General features: G+C 50.4%; 11 protein-coding genes across 11 annotated transcripts; 6 read left to right on the forward strand and 5 right to left on the reverse strand.

The window, feature by feature from the left end:
* Positions 1-144: 144 nt before the first annotated feature.
* On the reverse strand, positions 145-685 carry Asppvi_001783 (uncharacterized protein; the record flags this gene model as incomplete). Its single annotated transcript, XM_043307316.1, has 2 exons — positions 145-604; positions 648-685. 2 exons carry the CDS (start codon positions 683-685, stop codon positions 145-147), a joined length of 498 nt encoding a protein of 165 aa, XP_043163251.1.
* Positions 686-857: 172 nt separating this feature from the next.
* On the forward strand, positions 858-2,777 carry Asppvi_001784 (ankyrin repeat domain-containing protein; the record flags this gene model as incomplete). The annotated part of the gene is made up of 6 exons (XM_043307317.1): positions 858-1,146; positions 1,175-1,913; positions 1,961-1,987; positions 2,054-2,163; positions 2,217-2,266; positions 2,316-2,777. 6 exons carry the CDS (start codon positions 858-860, stop codon positions 2,775-2,777), a joined length of 1,677 nt encoding a protein of 558 aa, XP_043163252.1.
* A 136-nt stretch (positions 2,778-2,913) lies between these two features.
* Asppvi_001785 (uncharacterized protein) lies at positions 2,914-4,029 on the forward strand (the record flags this gene model as incomplete). The annotated part of the gene is made up of 4 exons (XM_043307318.1): positions 2,914-3,366; positions 3,422-3,553; positions 3,600-3,702; positions 3,764-4,029. The coding sequence occupies 4 exons, from the start codon at positions 2,914-2,916 to the stop codon at positions 4,027-4,029; spliced, it is 954 nt and encodes a 317-aa protein (XP_043163253.1).
* A 1,195-nt stretch (positions 4,030-5,224) lies between these two features.
* Asppvi_001786 (glutathione S-transferase family protein) lies at positions 5,225-5,887 on the reverse strand (the record flags this gene model as incomplete). Its single annotated transcript, XM_043307319.1, has 1 exon — positions 5,225-5,887. The coding sequence occupies one exon, from the start codon at positions 5,885-5,887 to the stop codon at positions 5,225-5,227; it is 663 nt and encodes a 220-aa protein (XP_043163254.1).
* Positions 5,888-7,211: 1,324 nt separating this feature from the next.
* On the reverse strand, positions 7,212-8,339 carry Asppvi_001787 (uncharacterized protein; the record flags this gene model as incomplete). Its single annotated transcript, XM_043307320.1, has 3 exons — positions 7,212-8,082; positions 8,135-8,269; positions 8,329-8,339. The coding sequence occupies 3 exons, from the start codon at positions 8,337-8,339 to the stop codon at positions 7,212-7,214; spliced, it is 1,017 nt and encodes a 338-aa protein (XP_043163255.1).
* Positions 8,340-9,228: 889 nt separating this feature from the next.
* On the reverse strand, positions 9,229-11,586 carry Asppvi_001788 (uncharacterized protein; the record flags this gene model as incomplete). The annotated part of the gene is made up of 4 exons (XM_043307321.1): positions 9,229-10,916; positions 10,968-11,311; positions 11,370-11,455; positions 11,518-11,586. The coding sequence occupies 4 exons, from the start codon at positions 11,584-11,586 to the stop codon at positions 9,229-9,231; spliced, it is 2,187 nt and encodes a 728-aa protein (XP_043163256.1).
* A 185-nt stretch (positions 11,587-11,771) lies between these two features.
* On the forward strand, positions 11,772-12,890 carry Asppvi_001789 (uncharacterized protein; the record flags this gene model as incomplete). Its single annotated transcript, XM_043307322.1, has 5 exons — positions 11,772-11,804; positions 11,861-11,929; positions 11,990-12,136; positions 12,187-12,359; positions 12,425-12,890. 5 exons carry the CDS (start codon positions 11,772-11,774, stop codon positions 12,888-12,890), a joined length of 888 nt encoding a protein of 295 aa, XP_043163257.1.
* Positions 12,891-15,923: 3,033 nt separating this feature from the next.
* Asppvi_001790 (regulator of G-protein signaling domain-containing protein) lies at positions 15,924-17,767 on the forward strand (the record flags this gene model as incomplete). The annotated part of the gene is made up of 4 exons (XM_043307323.1): positions 15,924-16,537; positions 16,590-16,715; positions 16,769-16,852; positions 16,909-17,767. 4 exons carry the CDS (start codon positions 15,924-15,926, stop codon positions 17,765-17,767), a joined length of 1,683 nt encoding a protein of 560 aa, XP_043163258.1.
* Positions 17,768-18,912: 1,145 nt separating this feature from the next.
* On the forward strand, positions 18,913-19,878 carry Asppvi_001791 (NAD-dependent epimerase/dehydratase family protein; the record flags this gene model as incomplete). The annotated part of the gene is made up of 1 exon (XM_043307324.1): positions 18,913-19,878. The coding sequence occupies one exon, from the start codon at positions 18,913-18,915 to the stop codon at positions 19,876-19,878; it is 966 nt and encodes a 321-aa protein (XP_043163259.1).
* Positions 19,879-20,458: 580 nt separating this feature from the next.
* Positions 20,459-21,697, reverse strand: Asppvi_001792 (uncharacterized protein; the record flags this gene model as incomplete). Its single annotated transcript, XM_043307325.1, has 1 exon — positions 20,459-21,697. The coding sequence occupies one exon, from the start codon at positions 21,695-21,697 to the stop codon at positions 20,459-20,461; it is 1,239 nt and encodes a 412-aa protein (XP_043163260.1).
* A 364-nt stretch (positions 21,698-22,061) lies between these two features.
* Positions 22,062-24,422, forward strand: Asppvi_001793 (uncharacterized protein; the record flags this gene model as incomplete). The annotated part of the gene is made up of 4 exons (XM_043307326.1): positions 22,062-22,768; positions 22,821-23,510; positions 23,622-24,109; positions 24,166-24,422. The coding sequence occupies 4 exons, from the start codon at positions 22,062-22,064 to the stop codon at positions 24,420-24,422; spliced, it is 2,142 nt and encodes a 713-aa protein (XP_043163261.1).
* Positions 24,423-27,819: the final 3,397 nt, after the last annotated feature.

The raw sequence follows: 27,819 nt of genomic DNA on the forward strand, positions 1-27,819 counted from the left end.
GCCTCCTTATACCCCCACTCGTCCCGACATGAAAGAGAAAAATATGGATACAGCAACAATCCATGCTGCGGATTCCAGGCGCATCACAAGTTTGTTATTCGCTGGTGGGCCTGACCCCTGCCAAAATAGTGCGGGGCTGTCCTGTCACCCAACGTCCACCTGAGCACTTAATCCAATTTGCAGCCGCATGCTCATGTGGCCTCTGCCGGAGGGAACGGCGGAACCGGAGCCGGAAGAGGAGGAGATGAGAGCAGCGAAAGAGGCAGGCGCATATAAACCGGTGCGTGCCAGGATGGATGTCGATGACCCACGCTGGATTCCGCCACCCACAGTTGCGCTGGAAGGTGTTTTCGGCTTCCCTGATAGCGCGGGGATGGCAAACGACACGCACTTGCTGCATCGCATCTTGCGCTCTTCGAGCTTCGATTTGATCGCAACATCCAGACCGCACAGGTGACCGCTTCGTGTGATCTGAGTCCGACTACTGACGGCGTGGCGGTCGATGCTGAGTGGAAAGTTGGTTTCTTCCGTCGGTCTTCTGCGGGAGTTGTGGACGGGAACGTCCTGGATGGTACCGGCTTTGATAAGACCGGAGTCCAACAGACTATGTTAGAATTGAAAGACTCGGAGAGGTATGGTGTGGCTACCCTGCTACGGCGCCGACAAGCCGAACAGGACTCTCCATTCCCTGTAATTTTCGACATAGCCTATGTACACCACGGAGGCTACGGAGATGAGGAGAAAGTAACGCAAAATATTCTGCCCGCCAATCAGAGAGCACTCCCTGGACACCTCTGTCATGGGCCGCGGCGAACGGATGGGAGGACTGCGTAAAAGTGCTGCTTAGAGAAAAGGGAATGGCACAACGCGATCATAATGGAAGATCGGCTCTTTCCTGGGCCGCTGGCGGCGGACAAGCGATGGTCACAAAGCTGCTTTTTGATGAGCCGGGAGTACAGGTCAACGAACTGAACATCGGGGGAAGGACGCCGCTATCTTGGGCTGCTGCAAGCGGTCATGCTAATACCATAAATCTGCTACTGGCTCAACCAATGGTCAATATTAACCGGCCGGATTGCCAGGGGCGAATACCACTTTCATGGGCAGCTGGGAACGGGCACGTCGATGCTGTTATCACCTTGATAAGTAACGCGAAAAAGAAAGGGTCTGATAGTCGCCACTCCCATCGGCGACAATGGCGATTTCGACAGCAGGCCCCTCGTCTGCGCAGCTAAAAATGAGCAGGAGAGTACCTTGCGCATCTTAATGGAGGAAGAACTTCAACTCCCTGAGCCATACAGACAGCCCAGCAGGCTGCGTTTGACACAGTTTTATCTGCACAAAGCTGCGCAAAAGGGATGGTGTATCTTCACAAAGGTTTTAATTGACAAGAAAGTCCAAATCTACTGCAGAGATCCGGACTACGACGATCGCACGCCTCTCTGCATCGCTGCGGAGCAAGGGCACGCAGAGGTGGTGGATACTCTGCTTAAGGCTGGAGCGGCACGCAACCATCAAACTAGCAAAGCTCGAGACACTCCCCTTGGGCTGGCCATCCGATCTGGGCATGAAGCTGCAGTCAAAGTGCTTCTCAACGCCGGGGCCAGTGTCCATTTGAGGAACGTCAAGGGGGAGGCTCCGATGGACCTGGCTAACCACCACCCAACCCTCTTCCACATGGTTGCGGCCGTAGACAAGGTTGGGAGACTCGCGGGAACAGCGGATGAGCACCTCGACTCCAGCATTGACCATGAATTTAAGGCCACTGTTATCGACTTTGTCTCTGTTTGTGGTGTTCTGACACCTTGCGCTGTAGAAGCTGCTGTGGATGAGCTCCTGAAAACTCCTTGGGTTCTACTACTCCAGGTACTTCTTCCACCTCATTTCGATGGCTGCATCTTCCGGTTAATAACGTATGTCGAATACATCCTATTGTATATGACGAGCTAACTGTTTTCAGATGCGATGGATTGATTCCCTGCATCGCGTATTGAGCTAACCAGAGACAGCTTTTGATGGCCCGGCTGTACAATAACTCAGCCTCTGCTTATAGAGTGCTCAAGCCCGAGCGTTGGGTTAATCGACAACATCATGGTGCCACTGGCGCCCACCATGCTCGCTTTATGCGGTCACAATGTCAGGCGTTTCCAAGCGCCGCGCTCTGTACGCGATTTTCTTATCATGCCTATTGCCTCCATAGCTAACTTAGCCGACAGGGGCTCTGGACGGGGAAGGGACGGGCTATCACAAAGATCTATTGTTGTTCGTACGACTTCTTCCGAGGACGACAAGGGCAGATACTCACATGGTGACAGATGCCCTTCCTCCATTTGGATTTCGAAGAAATGCACTCAAATCGCGAAGCAATTGCCAACTCCTTGTCTCAAAAGCACAACATGAATGAGAGGCTTACCCGGGACCAAAAGCGTTTAAAAGCGTATCTAACTGACGAGCATCCTTTGCATATCCGACGCACTCTAGATCAGTACCACTATCATACTGCTACAGACACTACAATGAGAGGCGAGAATCAGGTACTCGGTTACTATCAAATGAAAAACGATCTGCGACCAAAAATCCTTACTATGGTCGATCAGCTGTGGCTCTGGGTGCTGAAGGGCGAACGGGGCAAGCCTGACACTGTCGTCAGCTGTTTCCCAGTTCTCGATCCAGCACATCCAGACCAACAGGGGTTGACGAATGTGCTGCGCTGCGTGAAGCTGCGACTTCTCCATGAGCCTGCTCTGTTCAAACCGCTTACGATCTGGCAGGGCTGATCGCCGCTATGTGCTCCAGGATCTACCTTGACCGGGCAAGTACCCTGAGCTTCGAAAACACCAAATTGACGCTCCAGTTTCTGAACTCTATGAGACGGAAATTAGCGATATAGTATGTCTCACCCGCTGCATTGCGATGGATGTGGGAGCTGACTACATACGTGTAAGATTCAAGAGGAGAGTGTCCTATTTGGCAACTTTACCAAACTCGAGAAGGAAAACGTGGCAAAATATACAGCGCGAGATCATCCTACTCTCCAGGGCCAAAGCGACTCTCGACGATCTGAATGTCATGATCATGCTGTTTAATGACCAGCGCAACATGCTCAAGGTCATGGACGGCATCGGCAAGTTTATTTTAGCCTTGGAAACAGCAGACTCGGAAAGCGATTCGAGCAGTAGCAGCGACGCAACTGCGGATCCAGACAAAATCGTGGTAATAGAAGAAGCCTACCCAGGCCAACGCGCAACGGTGATATGGGGAGCCCGCAACGACCCAGATGAATTCAGCCTGCCGTTGGCCAAGGTCAACGCCAGCATCGACGAGATCAATGCCATGCTTGAGCGTGCACGGAGGGCCAACCAGTCGGTACATAATCATCTCAATCGGGTCTCTTCTGAGGCTCCGCTGATCGCGCTCGCAGATTAATTTCCTGATAGACCTTAAACTGAAGCAGAACAGTGTGATGGACGCGCAGGAGTCGCTCAAGATGACTAGAGAAACAACAAAGCAAGGACGCACTGTCCTTATTTTTACCCTAACTACTCTCGTCTTCGTAAGTGTAGCTTCTCCTATTGGCGGCTGAAGTTGACTCGTTGCAGCTCCCTTTGTCGTTCATGACTTCGTTCTTCACTCTCGACATCAGCCAATTTCGCACAAATGCCGAAGGCAAGCTTGTCCTAGGTTACGTCTCCTATATCGTCTGTAAGTACCTTGACATCGTCTTTCTTAGAAAACCAGCAGCTTACTGCCAATTATCCTACAGTCCCCATTTCTAGCCTCATATCGGCCGCACTCATCTGGACCGCTTTTAGAATCGAGTACATCGAAGCGGCCTGGATCTGGATGACGCTGATTATGAGACATATAATAGGCAAGATAAAAAATAGCGCGACGAAGAAACGGGATGGACCTCGCTATATGCCTACCGATTTGCCGGAATCTAAGGTTAGACGGGATACAGACCTGGAGGCGCAAGGTGATAGCCTTGTGCCTACTGTTACCGGATCAGTCCTGCAGCCGACGAATTAAGAATCGATATTAGAAGTGATTCTGGATCAGACTTTGGTTACAGCGAGGAGAGAGATACATCCTTCCCATTACATCAGATTACCATTGGCCGTCAGACTTGGTCTAGCCCTACTTCATCATGAGCTCTCCAAGTAACATCCAACTACAATCAACGCACAATATCAGAAACTCAAATAACAGACGCACTCGCTTCAGGAAGCGCATAACTCGCCGCCTTCTCCTCCAAGCTCTGTCTTGGTCTAGTGCTGTGGTACCGGGTAATGGCGTTCGGGAGGTGAGCTATTAGCTATATTTAAATACATGAGTTTGTCTCCTAACACACCAAGTAATATATTTGCAAATTTTCAAAGGCTTGGCCGGTTAAAGGTAGTGAAACTAGCTATATTAGTTATGCCCTTCTTTTCCTGCCTCCCTTGCACAGGCCAGGCCAGATTGCTAGTCGTAGGTTAGATCCGGTATGAGCCCCAGCCATTGCTATCTAAAGTCTAAAAATCTAAGGGGTGGTGAGAAACTACGGTCCAAGCGCCCCAGCTTGTTCGGTATTCTCGTACACAGCTACCCTAGATAGGCAATGTGGATTTTTGACATCTAGATTGAGCAATTATCAGATTTATATCATAGAAAACTTCCTTTTCTTCCTGAAGTCATGGATTCCAGTGACACCCCCTTCTCAACGTTTGCATAGCCAACTTGATTGTGCAACGAATATAAAGACGGTGGACATGTGTGTATGTCACAAAATTTGGTCACAATATACGTTTTCTTATTGCTCGGCCAGGAATTGAATTACTATATGGATTTGTCTTACCGCAAATAAACTAGTACTACTAGTATGTATTGACAAGGTTGTTAGACCAAGTGTGACCAATTAAATTGAATGGTTGTCTGATTGAAGAGAGAATCACGGAGCGCTAAATTAAGGGGTGATGTTCAATACTCCTCGAAGGCGGCAATGCCCTGTGGGATAATCAGAGTGAACTGGTCCAAGTTATCGCGTAAAGAATTACATACAAAAGGCAAAGAAGTTGCATGTAAATGGCAAAGAAGCATGGAGCACATTGGAAATCAATGGGAGGATGCAGTAAGTTACTGCTCCACTCTTGACAGTATTCTTCTTCTGCGACAGCCTTTAACATCCAATAGACGATGTGTTCTTTGAGCCACTTAATTCCGGTCCCTCAATGATTTTAATAATTCACATCATTTTTTGTCCGGAGGCTACACTCCAGTCGTCAAGGACCTTTGCAATCGCTGGAGCGGTCTTCAGGCGAGTTAACCAGGCGTGTACGCTAGGAAACTTTCCATCGAGGTTCATTTCGTCGGTGAAGGAAGTCATGATAGTGAACCACGGCACAAAGACGGCGTCGGCATATGTGTATTGGTCTCCGACAAGGTAGTCCTTATTCTTCAGCGCCCCGTCCAGAACCCGCAAGACACGTTTAATTTCGTTGATATAGCGCTCTATAGCACTAGGGACGTTCTCGGAATGGTACCGCAGAAACCAAGCTGCCTGGCCGAAATATGGTCCTTGGCCAGATACCTGAAAGTACAACCACTGCTTGGTTTGGTAGTCCTCTTTTGAGCCAGCCGTGAAACTAATGGTGTTCTGCTTATCGTACGTAGCGACCAGGTACTCGATAATTGCACCGGATTCCCATAGAGTGATGCCGGTATTTGAATCCTCAATTGCAGGGACGCGACCATTGGGGTTAATGGACACGTACGGTTCTTGCTTCATCTCAGGAAAATCAATAAACTTGTGGGTGTAAGGGATATTAAGTTCCTCCAAAATCATGGCCACTTTCCATGAATTAGCACCGATAGAGTGACTCCAGAGAGAAATCGGTATGAGAGGCATCTTGGGCAATAGTCAAGTTGGGAAAATCGTTTGGGAAGGGAAGAGGGGAGGAATATGGATGGTGCGAGAGCTAAGGATAGGCATACATCAAAACGCTCATTGTCTGCTTAAATAGTGATCAGGGTCTGCCCTTCCGGATTCCCAACTCTGCAGAAGCATATGCGATTCGACAATTTGATGTCAAGAAACTCGTATTCATTGAAACGAACTCTGTGCTGACAAACACTCTTCTTGGCCACCAACCTTGATCCCTGCAAAAAATAACTCATCTACAGAATTCATATGGCAAGAAGCCACTGAGTGTTGTGTCATTTGCAGCTTTCTGGGAATTTGTGTGGCAAATTTCTTAGGGTCTAACTGACCTTTAGTCGAAGATTTGTTTAATGATATGGGGGGTTTTTCAAACCACCTTCACCTTGTTGCACTCTTTGTTCAATTATACCCGCCATAGAGATATTTCTGGCTTAGCTAGTTCACTCACCTTGTGTCCAAAGGGCGCTTGGCAGTGCCATCCTAGTAATAGTGTCATGTGTAGAGTCCATATTTCCTATACTAATTATAGCTGCCTGCAGCCCCTACAAGAGGGCTCCTTCGGATCTGCTATGAATCCCGAAATCAGGGGCTGTACCAGAAGGCCTTTAATTTTTTTCTGCAGGGGTTGAGCCGCGGTACGTCTGGGTCAACTTTGAGATTGACATGATCTCAATTGGGCATTCTTGGTTTGACACAATTAGTCTCGCTGAACGACTGCTGATTCACCGGCTTACCTTTGAGCGGGAGAAGGATGAATCCTTTTGCACTTTCGATCCCACGAGCTACGAAAATTGTATCCTAATGTGGAGGAAGTTCATGTCATCTGTGAAGACGGTCTGCTGGCATGGCAAGACGCGGGGGAAGTTTGTGCCTGGCCATGTCCAAAGAGAATCTGAGGTTCATTGACAAGCAGACGGGGCAGATTGCGGTTGGCCAGGACCTAGATAGGATGGCGGATAAATGGCTGGCGTCTATGCCCGACCCTGAATGAGTATTCATGCCCCTGTCGCATAGTTTGTGGAACTTGCTGTATTCCGTGGCTCAGCAGTTCAGAAAAGGTATCTCAGGAAGATAATTAAATCTCAGAACTCGCTACACACTAGCTTTCCCACAGTTAATTTCACATGGATAATCGAGGATGCTTCAGGGCAATAATGGCGAGACAGATCGTTCGATATTGGATGCTTGCGGTATGAATTCACAAAGTCATAGGATCATTGTTACGGTAGTTCATAAGTAGTAAAATAGGACGGGTGCTGGCAACATGATGACTCATTCCGTTCCCGATGCTTTACAACTCAGAATGCTCGTCCTCCTCATCCGATACAATACAAGATGGTAGCTCAATGCATACATGGAAACCAGTCTCCATGCCATGTCTAGCAGCCCTGCTTGCTTTCCTTGCTAGAGTGAACAGCGGTTCGTCCTTATCCTGATTCTCATGGGGAATAGCTGGATCATACCTGTCTAGAATAGATAGATTGGCGTCTGGTTGACCCTCCAAGACATCCTTGACAGCCTGGAACAAGCCATGATCACGTGCATGGGAGCCTAGAAGATGGTAATCAACAGTCTCATTCCCAATTACCATTCGCAGTAGGTCCCGAACTTCATGCCAGTATTTTGCAGGGTCTTTTTGGAGTAATGCATGTTCCGCTGCGTGGTCGCTATCCTCAACAAGGCGCAAAGGCCATGGGAAGGCTTCATCTTCATCAAGGAGAGTGTTGAGGGTGATCCCAAGACTGGCGGCGTTATAGCTGATTACAAGCATGGCAGGATGATCTGACCCATGAGTCCCTCTATTTCTCAAAGCGTAGTATGAAGCTATGTTGCTCCGGCCTAAATCTTCTAGACCTGCTAGGCGACATGCAAGTTCAAAGCGACCTTTATAGATATGGCCGGTATCAGCCTCAAAGTCAGGCCATGTCAGAAGCACATAGTTATATTGCAACGGAGGGACGAGGGTGTCCAGGGCAGCCAACTTTATTGTAGACAGCATTGCAGCTATAGTATAGACCCAGTCATCAGGTAACTCCGCGATTGGTACTGAAGGTGGGTTTATAAGCTGGGCTAGTTTGCCTGCAATAAAGCGGTACCATTCCCAAGGCGACCGCCAATTGACTCTCCGACGCTCTGTAGTAATAGGAACCCAGATTTTCTTCCTTAACATTACTATCAGCAGATCTCCAGCAATAGTAAGGGGGTGATTCCCACATTGATGAGTTCATGCCGTTTCGGACATTTTGTGCATCATCTGCAATCGTCCTCATTGCTGACAGATACTCCTGTGTGCCATCGACTTTAATAAGGTCCCGAGTGGTGCCGTTCTTGAAATGGATTGCAGCAGTACTGGCCGTGGCAACATTTTAGCACCCTGAAGCACTGCAAATGCAAGGAAATATACTTACCCATATGCCATGGTGAGATCGATTCCAACGCCTGGCATGTCATCTCTTAGCCTTGTCTGATGTATTTGATAGCCAGAAAATACCAGGACCATTCCGTAGTTCCTTAGGTCTACATGTTTGGCAGACACTCAAGCTGGTTGTTGTGGACAGAAGAAGAGCCACAATCACTGCTATCCATAATAGTGATCGTGAGGGGGCCTGAGTGATAGCCATTGTAATCAAAACAGAATGGGAGTCTGGTTCATTTGTCAACCTGATAGATTGGTAGACGACCTGCAATACAGTTGGACCTGATGGGAAACTTTTACCAAGTTTCTTTTATCAACCCCGCTCTTCTGGTCACATGGAAGGCTTATGCACTTTGTTGGTCAGCTGACATATACCCCTGCTAGTGACAGATAACTCACAATTTCAATGAAGCAATGGTACCGGGTCTCTATCATTCCAATGACCTGTCGGCGACTCCGTAGCCGCAGGGGCGAAAAGAATGGAGTTGGACGCTATACCAGGAAAAGGGCAATCATCGGATAACACGGCATCCAGGGAAAAGAGGCCAAAGCACCAGCAACTGATATAGTAAGGGAAAAGGGGGAAGAGGAAGTGCGTGGTCGTTCAAGGGAGAGATGTCAGGCTTATATAGAAGGAGTGGATGCGTTGAGGCAGCAGGAGAAATGGACAAAAGTGGCAAGAGGCATCACTATCCCCAAAGAAGTAAACATTATACTGCGAAGGGCAATAACATACCCAAATAGGGCAAGCAGTGGCGGACGGCAGCGCAGCAGTTTAATGAGAGCCATTTCTGGCGCCCCGCTAACCGTCACAACTAATACTACTTTACAACACCTGTGACTATCCTACATATATTCCTCAAGCTAAGATAAAAATCATGAAATCTAAGAATCAATCGCCAAACAGATTGTCCTGCGGAGACCCGTTAAACCCAAACAGCATATCATCGAATGGCACATAAGACATTGAATCCGGAGCAGTGGAAGGCATAGATAGAGTCGAAGCACCCTGGTGAGGCGGGTGAGGCGGGTGAGCCACAGCAGAGCCGAAAAGGGGCTCCACGGGTTCATAAAAGGGCTGCTCCTCGGCGGGTCTGGGCTGCGTGCGAATAAAACTTTGAATGATCATATCAATGTCCAGTTCAGACACCTCGATATCTGGCGGAGGCTCTCGACTACCAGCACCTTCCCGTCCAAGGGGTCTGCCGCATGGATGGTCTCCCAGGTTCTGAGTCTGCTCGACCATGCTTCGCTCAGCCTCGGGGGGCCCGGCGGGGTGAGGGTCCAAGTGAACGCCCATGCGCTCCATCAGGTGCAGGATGACGTTGTGAGCTCGTCGCACCGCCCAATTGGTCTCTTCGTTTTTCTGGAAGATGTCCAGACAGGTGCGGAGACTCGAATGGGCTCGGCTGGCACCTTCTCGTTGCGCGGCCACTCGCACAAAGATCGTCGCCGCTACGTACGTGGCGTACGAGATCAGATACGGCGCTCGTCGAATAGAAAAGGTGTGGTCATAGGCTTGGAGTAAATGCAGAATACCGGATGCCGCGGCCGTACAGGTGGTGAACGAACTCAAGGCAACCGACGCGTCTGCGGTGTGAAGATGCCCTTCGGAGACAAAAGGTCGGTGGAGAAGGATGACCAGGACGTTGTACAGTGCCAGCAGCGAGAGGACATGAGGCGGCGGGACTGCGCCCGTGGTCTCGTTGTCGAATCGTAAGTGGTCTGGGAGGGCGGCATGCCAGTTCTTGAGTTGCAAGTCCAGTGCGTTGAGATTCGCGATAAGATCCTGGGGCGAGCGGTTGGAGCTCCTTTCCGAGTAGACCTTGTTGAGAATCTCGTTCAGGATCAGCGACAGTTTGCAGAGCTGGGTGAATGTCGACACGCTGTAGGCCGGAGACCCCGGGTACGACTGCACATCGGAATATGCAAACGGCTGCCAGGGCTCGAGCTCCTCGAAATGGTCAAGGAAAGACAGCTGGACCTTGGTGTCAAAGTGCTGGAGGCTGGCTGGGCGCCCCTGATACAAGGACTGAATCTTGTCGACCACAAAGGCGCCCCAGAAGACGCGCCGACGGATCTCGAGATCCTCGCCAGAGAGCCGGCGCATGTTGGGAAGCAGCGTCGCATCCACATGCATCCCGAGGTCGATGATCATTCGAAAGGCAGTCCCGGCATACAGCCACGCGGCACTACGCTCGTCCCCCAATGCAAAAAGAGAGCTCGTCATGACCAGCAGGGCTTGAATCGTGGTGATCTCACTCCGATCCAAAGCACTGCCCAGCAGTTCCTTGACCCTCATCCGAAACGTCCACCCCGCCGTCCGCGCATCGTCGGGATCTTTCCGGACCTCTGGGCGGTTGCTGAACTTTGATGCTCCAAAGTAGATGGCGTTAAGCAGTAATTTGGAAAAGTAGGGACCATTGGTGGCCATGTCGCGCATGAATGCTGGGCGATAGGTAATCAGAAAGGAGTGGTGCTGCCGATTCCAGTGTAGGGACAGCAGATGCATCCCCAGCTCCGGGTCGACGCCATCAAAGTCCAGCTTTCCTTGTCGAAAGTTCAATTCCTCTAGTTGTCCTATGACTTATGAGTAATTAACTCCTTGGCTGATGTGTGGCCAGGACATACTCTGATAAGCCGCTTCCCCCATGAGTTGTTTGCGAATGGGCTCCACCGGGCCAGAGTAATCAGCCAGCTGCATCTGGCTTTGCCGGCTGATCCGGGCATCATCAAACAACGTACTGGTCAGACCATGATAGCTGGAATCCCCGTTCGCCGAAACAAACATGCCCGAGACCACCGACTGGGGATGGCCTCGTTTGTCGACGTCGGACTGTTCCTGGACCCCTGCGCTGGGCTGAACTGCGTCCTGTCGCGGAGGATCCTGCACCAGGCCGGCACCGCTCTCTCCTAGCCGTTCTCGAAGCTTCTCATTTTCGGCCAGCAGCCGAGCAATCCGGGCATTGGACGGTCTTGCAGGTTTAGTTCCATTTTTCTCCTGTTATGTTGAACGGGTGTACTGATGCGTACCTTGGCCGCGGAGAACCAGTCATGTAGACACATTCTTTTCCATATCCCTGGCAGTTGGAGCAGGTCGGTTTCTCGTCGCAGCGCAGCTGGAGAATGACGTTAGCGGCATGTCGCAATCAGTCCGGCCGGAATTCGCGAGCTCAGTCACCTTTCTGCGCCGGCAGAACATGCAGGCCTTGGCTGCTCTTCGGGAACGGGACGGACGACTTCTTTCCATGGCTTACAATTTTGCTGGAGTTCTGGAGGGTGAAGATGAGGGGATGAAATCTGGTCAAAATCAACGGACTGTTGTTTTCCGCGGCAAGTTTCCTTCCGTCTGAGCCGCCACTACTGCCCGCTGTAAGATAAGGTTATAAGAGGGAATGCAACCCAGCCACAGGATTGGACAATATCGCTCAAGCAATGACTCAGCCCGTACGAGACCAGCCACAAAAGGTGGGTTTATCCGACTACAGTATTACTAAGGAGGCAGAAATGCTAATTCTTCTCAGCATCATCCCCCGCAGTGGGTCTCCTTGATTGCCGGCGGAGTGGCCGGGKGCGCAGAGGCGGCAGTCACAGTAAGTTATTATCTACAGCACCGTGACCTGATTCCAGCGTATAATGACTGACACATTCAGTATCCATTTGAATATGCCAAAACTCGAGTCCAACTCCTGCAGAGCCGCACGGCCGTCACTTCTTCGAATCCGCTGCAGCTGATCTTCAAGGTTGCTCAACATGAAGGCATCGGTGCTTTGTATACCGGTTGCTCCACGCTCATCATGGTCAATTCCAGCGTTCATCTGCCACTGCCACTAGCTCTAACGGTTTGCAGGGCACCACCGCCAAAGCGGCAGTTAGATTCCTTTCCTACGACACCATCAAAAGTTCGTTATCCGATGAGCGGGGGTCACTCTCGCCAGCACGGGGCATCCTCGCCGGTGTCGTCGCAGGCGCAACAGAGAGTGTAATTGCAGTCACTCCGACGGAGAGAATCAAAACCGCATTGTGCGTAGCCATTCTTAACCCCTCGCCCTAACAGACCTGAGGAACCTTGCTGATCCAGGTGCAAGAGTCGACGATGCAAAGCACACGAAACAATTCCGGTCCAGCATGCACGCGGTGCAGGTGCTCGTTCGAGCCCATGGATTCACGGAACTATACCGCGGTCTGATCCCCACGACACTCAAACAATCAGCCACCTCTGCAGTGCGGATGGGGACTTACAATATCCTCAAGGAGGTGGCCAAGGCACAGGGATTGGCCCAGGGTGTCTTCACGACCTTTGCAATGGGTGCCGTTGCCGGGGTCGTCACAGTCTACGCCACGCAGCCTTTTGACACGGTCAAGACCCGCGCGCAGGGCGTCCAGGGCGCAGGCCTCGTCGAAGCAGTTCAGAGCGTGTACTACGAGCATGGAGTCCGGGGGTTCTGGAAGGGCAGTACAATGCGGCTGGGAAGGCTATTGCTCAGTGGCGGCATTGTCTTTTCCATATATGAGCAGATGACGGTAGTTCTTTCTGGTGTGGCTTATCAATAGCCGGCACCATTTTAAGTGCTACTGGCATGTAGAGAACTAATAGATACATATTACAGAGACTATTACTACTGTTTTGCTCCATCCATTCACGTAAGAATTTTTGAAGTCTAATATCCTCGCAGCATACATGTAGTGAAAGTTTGCTAGGTGTATATCAATCATAGTAAGGCTCTTGTATTAATCTGTCTATATCTAGTAGTGCAAGTTTCTTATTTAAAAATAAGCTAGACGTAGCCCAAGACCAACGGCCACATATAACATGTTACCCACGGAGAGAGTCCAGCATTCTCTGCGGACTGCTCACAAAAACAGCAAGAAGTTCACAAATCTCATCAACCGGCCCTATAGTCATATTCCGCGACATGACCTGCTCACTAGTACAAAATCACCACCTGCCGCGACGACCCTTGAGGGGTGGACATGATCCACAAGCCCAAAAAGGGAATGGAATGCGCCCAGGCAGAGGTGGCAGTTTCAGCACGCTCCCAAAAAAGCATTCGGCATACAAGACACGCCAAAGATCCCGCTGAGCAACGCTCTGCTGAGTTCTCCTGGCTCGCAGAGTGAGACAATCTCGATTTCCGCTATTTGCCGAATGCAAAGGATGTCCCGCCCAACCGAGGACGGCAATTCGCAGTCCATCTCTCTCGTTCCATCCTAAATCAGCGTCCACCGGGGCCATCGTTGCTGAGGGGGCCATCATAAGGAGTTAGTCTTCTGGATATCTACGTCTTGAGCTTTGCCTTCAATTAATGGCTGGTGATGTGGTCGCAGCCGGGATGGGAGGGAATTCTCCAATCAAAACGACACTACGAGATGCAAGCCATCCATGATGCATAACCGCTTCACCCACACCGCTCAAAAACGGCCAGATGGAGTGAGATTGACGCTAATGCTCTAATGCAGTGGAGTAGGAGACTCAGCGGGTCGATGACTTGCATCTTCAAAACCGGCTGAATCGTTGAGTCGTACTGTGGGGTGTCAGGACGATTTGAACGCTACTTAAGACATATTCCTAGAACTTTTGATCTCAGCGGGTGGTCAATATCATACTGATTTAAATTACAATAATCAATCCGACCGTCTTGTGGTTGTGAGTATTCAGGCTGCGTTAAATATGTCAGCGTTAAGTGTGATAAAATATATTCGTGACTATAGGGAAAAATGATTAACAACTACCACTCATTCAACTTCATACATATCAAATGTTTACATCTAAATCGGAGGAATAGTAATTACCATGTATCTCCTATAAAGCTTTATTTTTTCTATACATGGTGGATAGGCCGGGTGCCCAACCAAGTAAGGTACTTAGCCACAAACGCTGACCTCTAGCGACTTTAGATTTAGGAATACTATGATAACAACATTTAACAACCGCAAGAGGATAGTAATGGAAGTCTAGGTAGTCAGTGTGACTATAGTGGTCAGATAAGACAGTTACAGTAGTTCAATAACAGGCTCGGAGTTACACTCCTGCAGGGGCTCAGTTCGCCATCACGAGGGACCTTGCAGAGACGGGCTGTTACAGGCATAAAACTAGGTATCATTCAAGACTAGAAGGTGGCACAGACAAAAATAATTCACAATGCTTAAGAACACCACTAGATCAGCTCTGCTCATCTTGGTGCTGCCATATTAACCACCTTCAGATTTGGGTGTTCCTGAAATATACCGGCGCACCTAATGGGATATGGTCCTCAACGAATAATGTCCACTCTAGACCCTTGAATATAGTGATCAACCCGAGTTTTTCCTTTCGTGTCCAAAGCGGGAAAACGGCATGGGCACTGCCATCCTGCGGTCTGTGGGCGCCAACGTCTTCGCGCCGGTTCTTGGGAAGTCTGTTAGTCCACTGATCAGTATCTGGTGGATAGACAAATAGAGCAACATGTTATACGCACAGTGGCACTGGAGTCAATATGCGGCCTGTCAGAGATGCATTCAAAGCAATCCTTCAAAGGATTCATAGAATTCGTGGCCAAGAATCTGAAAAGTTGGATCAGAGAAGTGACAATCAGGACTAGGGTGGCAGGCCGCAGAGACGATAATAGGTACAGTTGGGGCAGATATCGCGCGATAACATCATCCTTGTCCATATGACCTGCATGAGAAGGCGAGCTGCATCCAAGCGGCGACAAGCATACGATCCACCTGTTGGATATCAAATGAGCGCTTCTCGTCGGGGTTTGAACATACGATCTTGCAGGCAATCTCCAATGCATCAGGCAATCTTCCTTGAAGATCAGGGGAATGCTGGCCAAATGGAAGGGAAATCATGGGCAGGAATGCATCAAAGCAAAGCTTTCTCACTTCTCGGTCTCTCCAAGTCTCCAAGATCTGCAGGATAAGTGGGCCCCGCGAGAGCTTCCTATCTACATCTAGCTCTCTACTAGCTTCAACGCTACCAAGGATGCTTCCCGGTTTTCCCGCGAGTCTCTCATGTCTACGGAGTACGCCGTAGGAAGTAGGTAGATAAAAGTGGAGCATAGATTGTGAAACTGGACCGTGGGCAGAAACGAACGATCAGAATTCCAAATAACAATGAGACTAGTCCGTGATTAGTGGGGCGACGCATGAACTAGCACATCTCGACCCCCCCACGATCCAACGCTGCAGAACCAATGGCACGAAGTAGTTCGCTGATCGTCCTGGGCGACTCCCACCAAGGCAATAGATCGATATTCAGGCACACCCGGCCATGAGGCCAAGAACGTGGCCGCCTTTCGCAGCCTCGTTGCTACGCTGTGGCACTGGAGTCGTATGTTCAGTATCTAATCTTGATATTTCGCCATCTCCCCCCCGATATATGCCCTCGTCAACGCCGATCGATCCAGCTTTGTATTAGTACCAGGTAAACCGGCAAAGTTTGTTTAACAATGGGTTTCATGAGCCTGCATGGGCCCGCTACCGGTTGTTCAGACTAATATTAACAGCCGTCCCAGCTCTTCTTTCTCCTTTCTTTCCACCATGTCGCTCACTCAGTCACTCGCTCATTTTCCTTAATCCTTTGTTTCAATCAAACCGGTCAATATGGGGTCGGAACTAGGAGTCACGCCCGACTCGAAGCCGGAGCCTGTATACAGTCCGGTAAGCATCTGGTGGGCCACCTGGGCAGGCGTCTGGACAGTCCTCGTCGCCAGTGGCATTGCCTATCTCATCGCTCGTCGGGACACTCCTATTCTGCGCATCCGAGGCCTCGGCCTGTCGCTCTCTGCTATCGTTCTCCTTCATTTGTATTACGCCCCTGTCCAGTTCGGCACCATGATCGGCCCCATCATGCCGGGAGATGCTCAGTTCTGGATCATGGGCACTTTTCTACCATGCGGAATCGCTCTCTTTCACGCGTCCAACAGTCGTTTCCTTTACGTCGCAAAGCTCCAGGAGAAATATGTCTACAACGATCGTCGACTCATCGATTTCGGTCCGAACCAAAAGAAGAGCGGCCTGATCGGCCGCTTCAAGCGTCTCGATTACAATACCAGGATCCTTGTTCTCGTTGGAATGGGGATGATTGCCCAGATCCTGCTCACTATCATCATGTGGTTGATTTCGCGCAAGTGGCATCCCACTTGGGGAATTCCAGGCACAGAGGTTACCGGTCCCAAAATGGCCCAGTTATCGGCGATGGGTCGGGGCTGGGAGTGGTACGAAGCACTAGAATCGTCTGATGTGAGCGGAGGAGCTAACAGCATCCAGGTGGCCGAGTATCTTTTGGCAACTGTTTTGGGCCTGGATCTTTGCTCCTATTGTTCTCTGGAAGTCTCGCAATATCCGCGATACCCATGGCTGGCGAGTTCAGACCATCGGCTGTGCTATAGCCAAGTGAGTACGCCACCAAAACGATGTATTCTCCGTCTAATTCACGTCGCGTTCAGTCTCCCCGGCGCCCCCCTGTGGCTTATTTCCCTCTACGTCCCTGCGTTTGACAAAGTGAACCAAGTCTGGCTGCCTCCACAGTGGTAAGTGCTTGAGCGACTCGATCTTCCTCTCCCCTATATTTTCTAATGGACTGTAGGGTATGTCTTTCGATCCTGGTCATGGAGATCTTCACCGTCTTCCTTCCCTGCTGGGAGGTAATGCGCCACCAGGCGCTCCGCAAGGAGACCCTCGACGCCATCGCGCAGTGGGAGGAAAAGAACAAGAAAAACAGCTCGGCCAGCAAATCCCTTGCCGAGACGGCCACTCTGGTCGAATCCATCATGACCGGCGGCAAGTCCACCAACGGCTCCGTCCAGACCAACCACTCTCGTGACAGTATCCTGACCATGGGCGCTCTCGAGTATGCCCTCGAGCGAGACCCAGCACCTCTCCAGCGATTCTCCGCCCTCAGCGACTTTTCCGGCGAGAATATTGCTTTTTTGACCAGTGTCGCCGAATGGAAAGACTCCTTCCCCAAGGCCATCCGGGATAACACCGCCCCTCGGGACAGCAACACTGAGGACTTGATCCGCGAGCGATTCAACCGCGCGTTGCGCATCTACGCCGAGTTCATCAGCGTCACGCACGCCGAGTTTCCCATCAACATCTCGTCTCAGGATCTCCGAAAGCTTCAAGACGTTTTTGAGCAGCCCGCTCGAATCCTGTACGGTGACGAGCGCGAGGTCGATCCCGCCACTCCTTTTGATACCTTCAAGCCACCCGCGTCGCCGACCTATTCGAATAACTCGCAAAAGGAGCTGCAGAGCTCCGTGAGCGCCATTCATGATCGCGTGCAATACTGGGGTGATGTTCCCGAGTCGTTCGGGCCGAATGTCTTTGACGATGCGCAGGAGAGCATCAAGTACCTCGTTCTCACCAATACGTGGCCCAAGTTCGTCAAGACCCGGACGGTGTCGATAGACTCGGGCAAAACGATGCATGGGATGAATGTCTGATTTTCTTCTTTACTTTTTGACTTCTTAACCCTCTTTTTTACCCTCCTTTTTACCTTCTTGTTACCTTCTATTTTCTTTCCTTCCATTTTATGTGTCACTTTAATGAAGAGATATACCCTATTGATGGATGGCAAGGCCTATGTACATATACCAGCCGGTAATGCGATGAACCAATCAACACAGTTATAGTAGCCCTTCAGGACTACATATTCGAACTGATTTGTTTGCATGTAACTCTACCATTCATTATGTTATCATTCCCAAGTTTCACTAAGATCGTCACTGCGGATGGACTCTTTTTCTGTCTCCACGGACGCTACACAGACAAGGCTCTGTCCCAGGCAGATACATTTTAAGTGAATAGGATGAACAATGACAACCGCATATAGAAAAGCAGAATAAAGCATTAAAAACATACAGTAACCTTGGAGAGGATGGTATATAAGTAGATCCGAAATCCGAAATCGTAAACTCAAATGCGATCGAGCAGCTCCTCTTATGCCCTACCTGGGCATCACTTCAGGCTCAGCAGGGCTTAGTGAGGTATATCCGCATTAACCTCTTCGTTGCGGTGGTTCGACGACAAGGCACGTTAGTCCGGGCGAGACGCTAATAGGGCCTTCATGATAAATGTAGGACCCTAGCGGCAGGTGCTCGTTAGTCCCTGAAGTTCTGAATACAGGGATTATGTATTCTGGTCCAACACTATTGTGGAATAAACTGGGCTCTCCATCTTCCATGCTTTCTATCCGTAGTTCTCGGGCGGGTCCGGTAGGGACCGGGAGTGAGTAACTACTAGGTACAGTAGTGTCTTCGGACTGACACTCACTACGACAAGAGAGAGATGTCCAAAGCTAGGTTCAAACCATCATTATGGACTATGGTTTAGATCCAGCGGAACTTGAGAGCTATTGACCAGGCCTGATGTCAGGTGCTTACCTGCAGCCGGATTTAAAACCGCGGAGGAGGATAAAGCCGGGAGCATAAACCTTCACGGTTTTTAGTCTTACTAAGTCCGAATATAAGCATTATATAAATCCTAGCTTCGACAAAATCACATACTATCCATCTCTCTGTGTTCTGTATAGGGCAGGTCAATCAATCAGCATAAATCCTTTTCATTCCATTTCTTCTCCAATTCCAACATGTCGAAAGTCCTCATCCTAGGAGCAACCGGATATCTAGGCAAGCACGTAGCCAACAGGCTCGTCCAGTCTGGCCAACACACAGTCTACGGCGTGGCGCGTTCACGCGAGAAAGCAGTCCAGCTCGCCGGACAGGAGATAATACCGGTTCTCTGCAGCAACCCGGTCGAAGATCCAGAGCCGTATCTCTCCGTTATCCGCTCCGAGAACATTGACATCGTAGTCGACGTCTCAGGCGCAAACCAGGATTCTTACAGTTTCCTCCGCAATGTGATGCTCATCGGTCAGGAACGGCAGAAGGAATACGGGCGTCACGGCGTGAAAGGACCAAAGCTTGGCTTCATCTACTGCTCCGGGACCTGGGTGCACGGCTCATCTTCCAGAGCCGTTAACGACCTCTCCGTCGTAGATCTGGCACCCTCCCCTGCCCCGGAGCTAGTTGCCTGGCGACTTGATCTCGAAAAGCAGATACTAAACGCGACCGAAGTGCTGGACGTGATGATTCTCCGGCCCGCCTTGATTTACGGCAGGGAACTAACGATCTGGTCGTCTTTCGTGACGCCCCTTCTCAACGCAGCGAGGGGTGGAGAGAAGACGCCGATTGAGATCCCTTTGGACGCGGATGCAAGACCGGGTCTGGTACATGTCGACGACGTGGCGAGAGGCTTTCAGTGTGCTATTGCGAAGCTCCCTTGTGTCTCCGGAACGGGTGTATACCCTGTTTTTGACCTGGTTACAAGCCAGGAGAGCATGCGCGAGATCTTCGAATCCATGGCTATATGTTGGGGTTTCAAAGGGACGGTGACGCTGAAGGGTGCTGGCGGGGACAAGTTCGCTAAAGCTATGAGTACGACGTTCCGGGGCTCTTCTGCGCGGGCTGAGCAGCTTCTTGGCTGGAGGCCGAGAAGGTTAGGCGGGTTTGTGAAGGACATGAATGTCTATGCGGCTGCGTTTGCGGCACAGTGACTTTGGCCTCTCCTATTACGTGTTTCTTTTCAGGAGGGCTGCTGTTACAATGTCGGGATTTATGTTATATAAGGACCAAAAATACGGGTTTGCGCTTATAACATCTCAGCGATCATTTCAGAGGCGTTCTTCGTAGTTGCCATCTGCAGTTGATCACGGCGTAAGGTGTAGGCTCAACCTCCTTGGGAACCTGCCGGGAAACTCCCCTTAGCTGCAGTTTGTCAATCAAGCCGCAGCAGGACCCCTCATTTAGCAAGCCTTAGAGTAGAACCGAAATATAAGTCCTAATGGGAAATTGGGCGGATGCGGATGTGCAGCGGGAGATTTTCGGGTTCGATTGTCAGAAGGAGACTGAGGAGAAGTTTGATGAGGACTTTGCGTAAGCCTAATTTTGCCCCCTCTGTTTCCCTTTCTTTCATTTTTCTCTCTGGCAGAGTGATCTGTATATGTATAAAGTTGCTGATGGGATAGACATCACTCTCGCGACGCCAAACTGGCATGATGATATGATCGTCTAAATTTTCTTGCATATACTTTTATATCCATAATATTCTATTTTATCCCCATTTGTAGTCTCAAATCAACGTCTTGGCATCCAGTGCACCACAATAAAACACCCCAATCCCGCTGCATACGCACATCCCGAGAACACAATCAACCCCCAGTACTCCCCTTGGCACCTGTGCAGAATCTCCCCGGCAATAGGGACCCCCGTCAGCGCTCCCAGACTCACAATCGTGTAAACCGTCGTGTAGTACCGCCCATACTGCTCCGTCGGACACAATTCGCCCACACACACGGGCACAAGACTGATGTTACTCCCGCTGCCAAATCCAAACACCACGGCAAAGACCACGATCGCGACGACATTCCCCTTTGCGGGTAACCAGATGGCCAGCACAGACACCAAACACAACACGTTCGTCAGGATCAGCGTGTTAAACCGTCCGACCCGATCCGCTAAAATCCCCGGCAACCAGCGGCCGGGGAACGAGCCCGCGTTGAGAAAGACCACCATGAGCGAGGCAAGGCGCGGCGGGAGCCCAGAAGCCAGTGCATACGAAGCAATGTACTCCAGCGGAATGAAGAACCCCCACTCGATGAAGAACACGCCAAGCGTCGTCAATGCCAGTGGCAGGGACCACAGGATGGCCAAGTCCGGCAGAAGCTGTTTCCTGCCACCGCCGGGCGCCTTGCGGGGCAGACGAGCTCTGATCAGGATACAACCGGGAACGAGAAGACAGAGAGTGATCAGGCCGACGATCCGCGTAGCCCAGGCGAATCCCACCCGCGGCGAGAGATGGTCGAGCACCAGGGGGAACATGACGCCTCCGAGGCTGCCCCCGGACATGGCGAGKCCAGTTGCGGTGCCGCGCCGCGTAGCGAAGAAATGGCCGATGCTCGCGACGGGGACTATGAAAATGAACGACGTCCCCAAGCCGCCTAGCACGCCTAGTACTAGGAAGAAATGCCAGTATTCGCGGCAGAAGCCGAGGAGGACGAACATGGCTACCAGCAGCGCAGAGCCGAGCAGCATGAGGAGTCTGGGACCGCGTGCGTCAAAGACGGGACCAATCTGGATCCCGCCAAAGAAGACGAGGAAGTTGTAGACCCCGAAGATCCAGCCGATCCGCCCGGCTGATAGGGAGTGCAGCTGGTGAGAAGCGATCCAGGCTTGGTAGATGCCGATGCTGTTCATGAGCCCTAGGCCGCCCATGATGGCGCTGAAACTGCCCAGGACGACAAGAGAGGCGGACAGGCCGCCTTCGGGGAATTTATCATCATTAGCGCTATTATTTTCGAGGTCGAACTTCCGCATTTATTCGTGTGGCTATCGGCTGGTTTGTCTTGCCAGGTATAGAAAACAGCCAAAGGGACATACATGATGGCTTTATAGTTTGCGAATCTAGTAAACCTCTAGCTTTCATAGCCATTGCCCGATTTCAAGACCACTAATGGATTTCATCAAGCAAAAATAGTATCGTTTGTCAAGATTTCAATTTTTCTGTCGTCGGCCAACGCGGTGGATGATATGACGCTGCCTGACTGGCTGAGCTTCGCCGGTTCGCCGACGGCTGAAATCTCATGCCTGAGGCATCCATACCCCATGAACGTCATTCATTGTCCCCTCTTGTCAGCAGCTTTTCCTCATGAGAAAGACAACGAATGCACAGGAGGCAAAAATGTCTGCCAGACGGTATCGTTCGAAACGGCAACGACCCTGTGATCAATGCCGCGAGAGAAAACTGGGCTGCCAGACCGAGGGAGGTATTCCGTGTTTGCGATGCCGCTCGGCCGATCTTCAATGCACCTTTGACAATCCGCCTCCAAAGCGCATCAGGCAAGTATCGCAGGCCAATTCCCAAAGCGACCGCACATCAAACATTACAGTGCCTGCAGGTGCGGATGCCTCGCTGTTCTCTTCCTGGGATGGACCCTTACCGGCTGCTCCCTCTCGTGCCGCCTCTGTGAGCAATGTCGTAGTCCAGCCGCAACAGTCGTTCGACGTACAGGCTCCTCCAGATGGACTGTCGCCGGTAGTCTCCAGCCACCCGGTTACTGTAGGTCGGTCGGCTACGCAATTCGTGCAGAGCCTCGATCAGCTCGAGGGATTTTCCGCCCAACTGTTCGGCGCCTCTGCAGAGTCCGATCCGTGGCTGCTCCGGCATTGTTCTTTTGATGATTCAGGCGTCAAGTGCTTCTACAAGGTCCATTTTCGCAATGCAGGTGGGGTTCCTACGGCCGAAAGGATTCCTGTGCATTTTATGATCTCGGCGGATGATCTGGCGACGTCGGCCAAGCAGGAGACCAAAATGGATGGCAGTGCTGCCTCGCGTGACGAACTCAATCGCTTGGTGCCGCATGACTACGGTCGAAAATTAGTCTCGCTGTATGTTGTTCTGTATTTTGCGTTCTGGAGTAGAAGCATGCTGACTTCCTAGGTTCGTCAAGTATATCTTTCCTGCGTGGCCCGTCATCTCACGCTCGCAGCTGGGATTGACCCCCTCGTGCCAAATCCCGGAACCATGGGCCCTGGATCGCACCCCCGTGCATCTGCTGGCGGCGATCTACGCCTCGGCCCTCCCTTTCGCCGCTCACGATGACTACCTCTGCGTACTCAACACCTACAACGCACCGCCTGTCGACCGCCTTTGGCGCATGGTCTACGAGCTCCTGGCCGAAGAGATCCACACCCCGCACCTAGCCGTCCTGCAGGCCGCTCTACTGTACGTGCACAAGCCCGCTGACGAGAGACGCAGCAGCGTGGCCGATTCGCCATTCGTCTGGTCCTTCGTCGGCACCATCGTGGGCCTGGCCTCTTCGCTGGGTCTGCACATCGAATGTCGGATGTGGGGAATTCCCGCGTGGGAAAAGCGTCTGCGCCGGCGGCTCTGGTGGGCCGTTTATGCCGAAGATAAGTGGAGGTCTTTGCTGCTGGGTCGACCGGCGTACATCCACCATGAAGAGTGGGACGTGAGTGAGCTCGATTCGGCGGATTTCACATTCCAATCACGCGGGGCCTCCTCGTCCTCGCCGGCTATCCACCAGTCGAATTCGCCAGAGATGGAAGTACCGTTCCGGTATTTGGTAGATTTGTCCAGGATCGCCGAGGACATCTACGTATCGTTCTAGTAAGTTCTTCCTGCAGATCTGCATCCTTGTATCCCCGGCCTTGTGGGCTTGTGTTCCCGTGTGCCTCTGGCCCTGCTGCTTTGTCGCATGACTGACATGGGGCGATGTAGCACACTGCGCGCCTCGCAGTTCCTATCCGAGAAATTCAACGCATCGCACGACACCGGCCGCCCATTGCTCGAGAAGCTTAACGGCTGGTACTCGTCCCTGCCGGAGAGCTTCCGACTTCCCAACTGGAGCAAATCAGTAAGTGGACTAGCCCCGTACCCGACCTCCATCCACTTCGCCTACCTCATCCTCGTCATTTTCATCTACCGCGCCATGCTACGGCCCATGGCCCGCTCCTCCAGTCCGCCGCTCATCTTCGACTTGGACGAGTTGCCGACAGCCTCTGCCGACTCTGCCCTAGTAGCAGAAGACGACTCTATTCTCGACTTTGCCGACCTCCCAGAAATCGAGTCCTTCCCGGCCGTGGAGTTGTCAGACGACCACGGCACAGGAGAAGCAACACTCAATGCGGCGGAACGATGCGCCTCCATCGTAATCAGCTTCACGAGACGACTGACAGCGAGTGACTTCACAGGTTTCTGGTACTCGTGTAGGTCTCCTTCCACCACCTTTACCTATATTCACGTCTACTAATCAACATGTTAGGGTCCCGCATCGGCTTCGCGACAGTCTCCAACTTCACCATGCTGCTGCTGGTGCAAGCGCCCAACGCCGACCGTGCAGTCAAGGGCAAACACCTAGTCGACTCGTGGCTGCGCGTGCTGAGGTGTCAGAGCCAGAGCTTCCCGATGATGAAGCTGGGGTTAACGAGGTTGGACGCGATGCATTGGGCGGGTCTGGCGCAGACGTTTGTGCTCCCGCAGCATGTGCAGCATGTGATTACTGAGGATGATAGTAAATGATATCCTTTTTTTACATCTTAAATTTAGCCATGTAATTCGCTTATTCTTTGGTTCGCTGGCTTGAGTGGAAATTGTCTCGGCCAATTCCTGCCCTAATCGGGATATGCATCGGCCGTCGGCCGTCGGCATCTAGTGTAAATTCGCCGAAGTCCTCGAACGCAGCATGCGGACCATTAGTCCATGTGTAATATAATTGGGTTGATCAGCAGGAAGGGGTTATAACGGATGCCGATAGAATTATTTAAACCTAGTTATAGTTATGACGTTGTTCCTGGACTACGGCAGCCTCGTTATTGAGCACGATCTATATAAATATGTCAAGCCCATCACCGTCTTGAGCTAACATCTACCGTATATCCCAGTAAATTATTTAAAGTACCTATGGAAGCATGTCCCAAGTCTCCAAAGCTCACTCGATTCTGCTCTTCCTAAGACGCAAAAAGGAAGATATACACGAAACACCAACGTCGCTCCGTGTGGATGATTCCAGCTCCGAGATTACGCTGGTAGCACAGTAAGTCTATCACTGACTAGCACCATGGAAGGAAGCTGATTCGTGTAGGAGACCGTATAGAGAACGTCCTCCGCGGACGGCAGCGCAGAGTTTCAACGGTACGTTCTCCATTCGAGGGACGAGACCAGTTTTGTTAATGCGGATGCAGCGGCTGATATGTGCTTCGGTTCCTGCTGCCGAAAATGATCGAAGATAGAAGTTCAACTTCAGTCAGTGCCTCATTATTCCAAAGGGGCTTGATTGAGCAAGCACATTGCATTGACATCATCCACGGTCGAACGCAGCAAGAGCGGCCTATTTCGAATACTACCACATTAATCAGGAGCAGAGTATGAAAGATAAATTGTTGGGCTTTTATTAATCATGCAGAGATTATCACTAATTAATTCTGAGACATTCCTTCCGCACTTTAACATTTCATCCTGATTACCCACTATTCAATACCCAAGGAGAGCTATACGGAGACCCAGTCGTTGGAGTAGAGACGAAATGGCCCTGTTAGTACAGGTATTGCAAAAAAGGTTCTTGGGTGCTATAATCTAAAAAAAGCGCCACTATAATCTATAGATATTACCCTTGAATTATAACTACTCAATTAGCTATAATCCACAGAATGCAGGATGAGGGTGAGTCTATTTCGTATTCTTCCCTGGCTCTATAATGGACTTCAGCTAGTGGAGACTCCTGTGGATGAGGTTGTATTTTACTCTCTCTTATGACTCTTAATAATAAATAAAGTTAATCATGATGTGTACTTGTATATCCTTGAGTCTAGTCCAAGCAATGTCTAGCAAATTACTAGACAGCTCCATAATTCACATTAACCAGGTACAGTATTTTCTCAGAGGATAATGGACGGCACCATCCATATATATTGCACTAGAATTGCTCTGCATGGGGACAGCTGCAGACTTAGTATTAACTTCTGGCTATAGCCGAACGGTGTGTGACGTACTGCACTGGATCTTCCTGCTGCTGAAAGTGATCGAAGACGTGTTCGCTTGGGCCAAGCCTTCTACAGCGCCTATATTTCTCATTTTCTGATCTAATAGAATTGTCCGTGTACCACTTCTCCTTTATGGAAGCTGAATTATAAAGGCTCCCTAGCTTTGGGTTCTGGATTGACATGGACCTGGTCAAAAGCTGGCATGACGAGATCTCTGTTGGGGAACCACCCAGTTGACTGGAAGGCTGTCTGAAATGGTTCGTCCTTGGCAGGGGCAACTTAACGCGCGGAGACAGATGTTTACTGTAGTCAAAGTGTAAGTTTTATTGTATCGCCATAGACCGACTGCCTGTTCTTAGCCAATCCGGCAACATGTCCCTGTTTATTAACATATGAACTACTAGGCCGTCGTAAATGTTTGATATTTATTAACCTCAGGCTGGAACTAACTACTTGCGTATTTGCTGATTATGTGCTAAAAGGATGCTACTTGCTGCATGAACTTGCTCAAAGTGACATATTCTTGTCAGATCATTTCTGCATATAGTGCACGGGTGACATCATCAGCTAAAGACAATGCTTGTAGTAACTCCTTAGATACATAGCCCGTATAAGCACAAGTTGTTTTCCTTTCCATCCAAGTGTTGCTTTCATATGCCATGTCTTCTTCATATAGTTTGAAGATTGAATGCACTAGCCGTTCCAGGACACAAACCAAAACCAGCCAATTTAGATCGTAAGCCCAGATCGACTATAAAAGTTTTGTAAATACTTTTTGCAAGGGCAGTATGCTTGGTCTCTCAACCGGAGACGCCTACCTGAACTTTCTCTTAACAAGAGCAATAAGGTGCGGGAGTACCAGGCCACACACAGCATGCCTTTCCACACTGAGCGGCTAGTACCCACTGACTGCCATTGCAAACTGCAACTGCATTAGAGTCTACAGTACAGTCATATCCACTTCCACTGCAACCCTCGCCAATAGTAACCCGTGCAGACACAGTGGCGGCGAGGGGGAGAAGCATAGATAGAATAGAAGGAAGGCGCATGTTGATGATGATCAAATGTGAGAAGAGTGAAGCAACAGCAACTGGTAAAGAAATAACAGGATAGTTGAAGAAATGTTGTGTTTAACTGTGAAGAAAGTGTTGTTAGAAGACAGACTAGGGGTATTTATAGTCTGCTTCATTCACAACATAAGAAAGGAAGCCTAGCTTGTCGAACACTGAAGTTCAGGTAGATCGCTCCAAAATTGTCCCTGAGGTAGCATCGAAAGGCCCCACAGCCTGTCTTATTGTCTCAGAACAACTTACCAATGTCTGCCAATCACTGCTTTCCCCTAGAGTAAATCTGTTGGTTTGATCTTTCGAACAGCCGAGGGCACTTAGCGCTTATTTGAATAGGCAGCCAGGGTTTCATTTTCCGAGTAACATATGGAGTATACTAACAGTACAGTTGTTAAAGCACTACAGTCTGAACCCAGTAACACAATAATAATGAGCCCAGTTTTCTACAAAGCTTATTGGATCAATTGGCTCTTTGTAGCATTTGTCGCGTGTAAGTCTATTAGCACTATTGACTCTCATGGAAATAAATACAGTACTGCCATTTGCGGCTATAGGACTTTATTAATGAGAATCACATGCAGTTCAATTGTGCTGATGGAAGGTCTGCATTTCGTTCAAGGGTGTGTGAAGTCAGCATATGCTAGCTGTTTTAATCGGATGAACCCCACGTCTTGGACCTCTTGGCAGATTCTAACTTACGTATCAACACCAGGGAATCATTCATGCCATATTGTTCTTTTCTCAGAGCTTCGAAGGAGACAGGCTTGGCCGGCGCGAACTGATGTTGCAGTGCATACCATTTCTCATCATCGTCGAGCGGTAATAGAAGAAAAATCCTTGCAGAAACCAGGAAGATGTGGTATGTCCTGC

Source organism: Aspergillus pseudoviridinutans (genome assembly GCF_018340605.1).
Source record: "Aspergillus pseudoviridinutans IFM 55266 DNA, scaffold_10, whole genome shotgun sequence".
Taxonomy (NCBI): domain Eukaryota; kingdom Fungi; phylum Ascomycota; class Eurotiomycetes; order Eurotiales; family Aspergillaceae; genus Aspergillus; species Aspergillus pseudoviridinutans.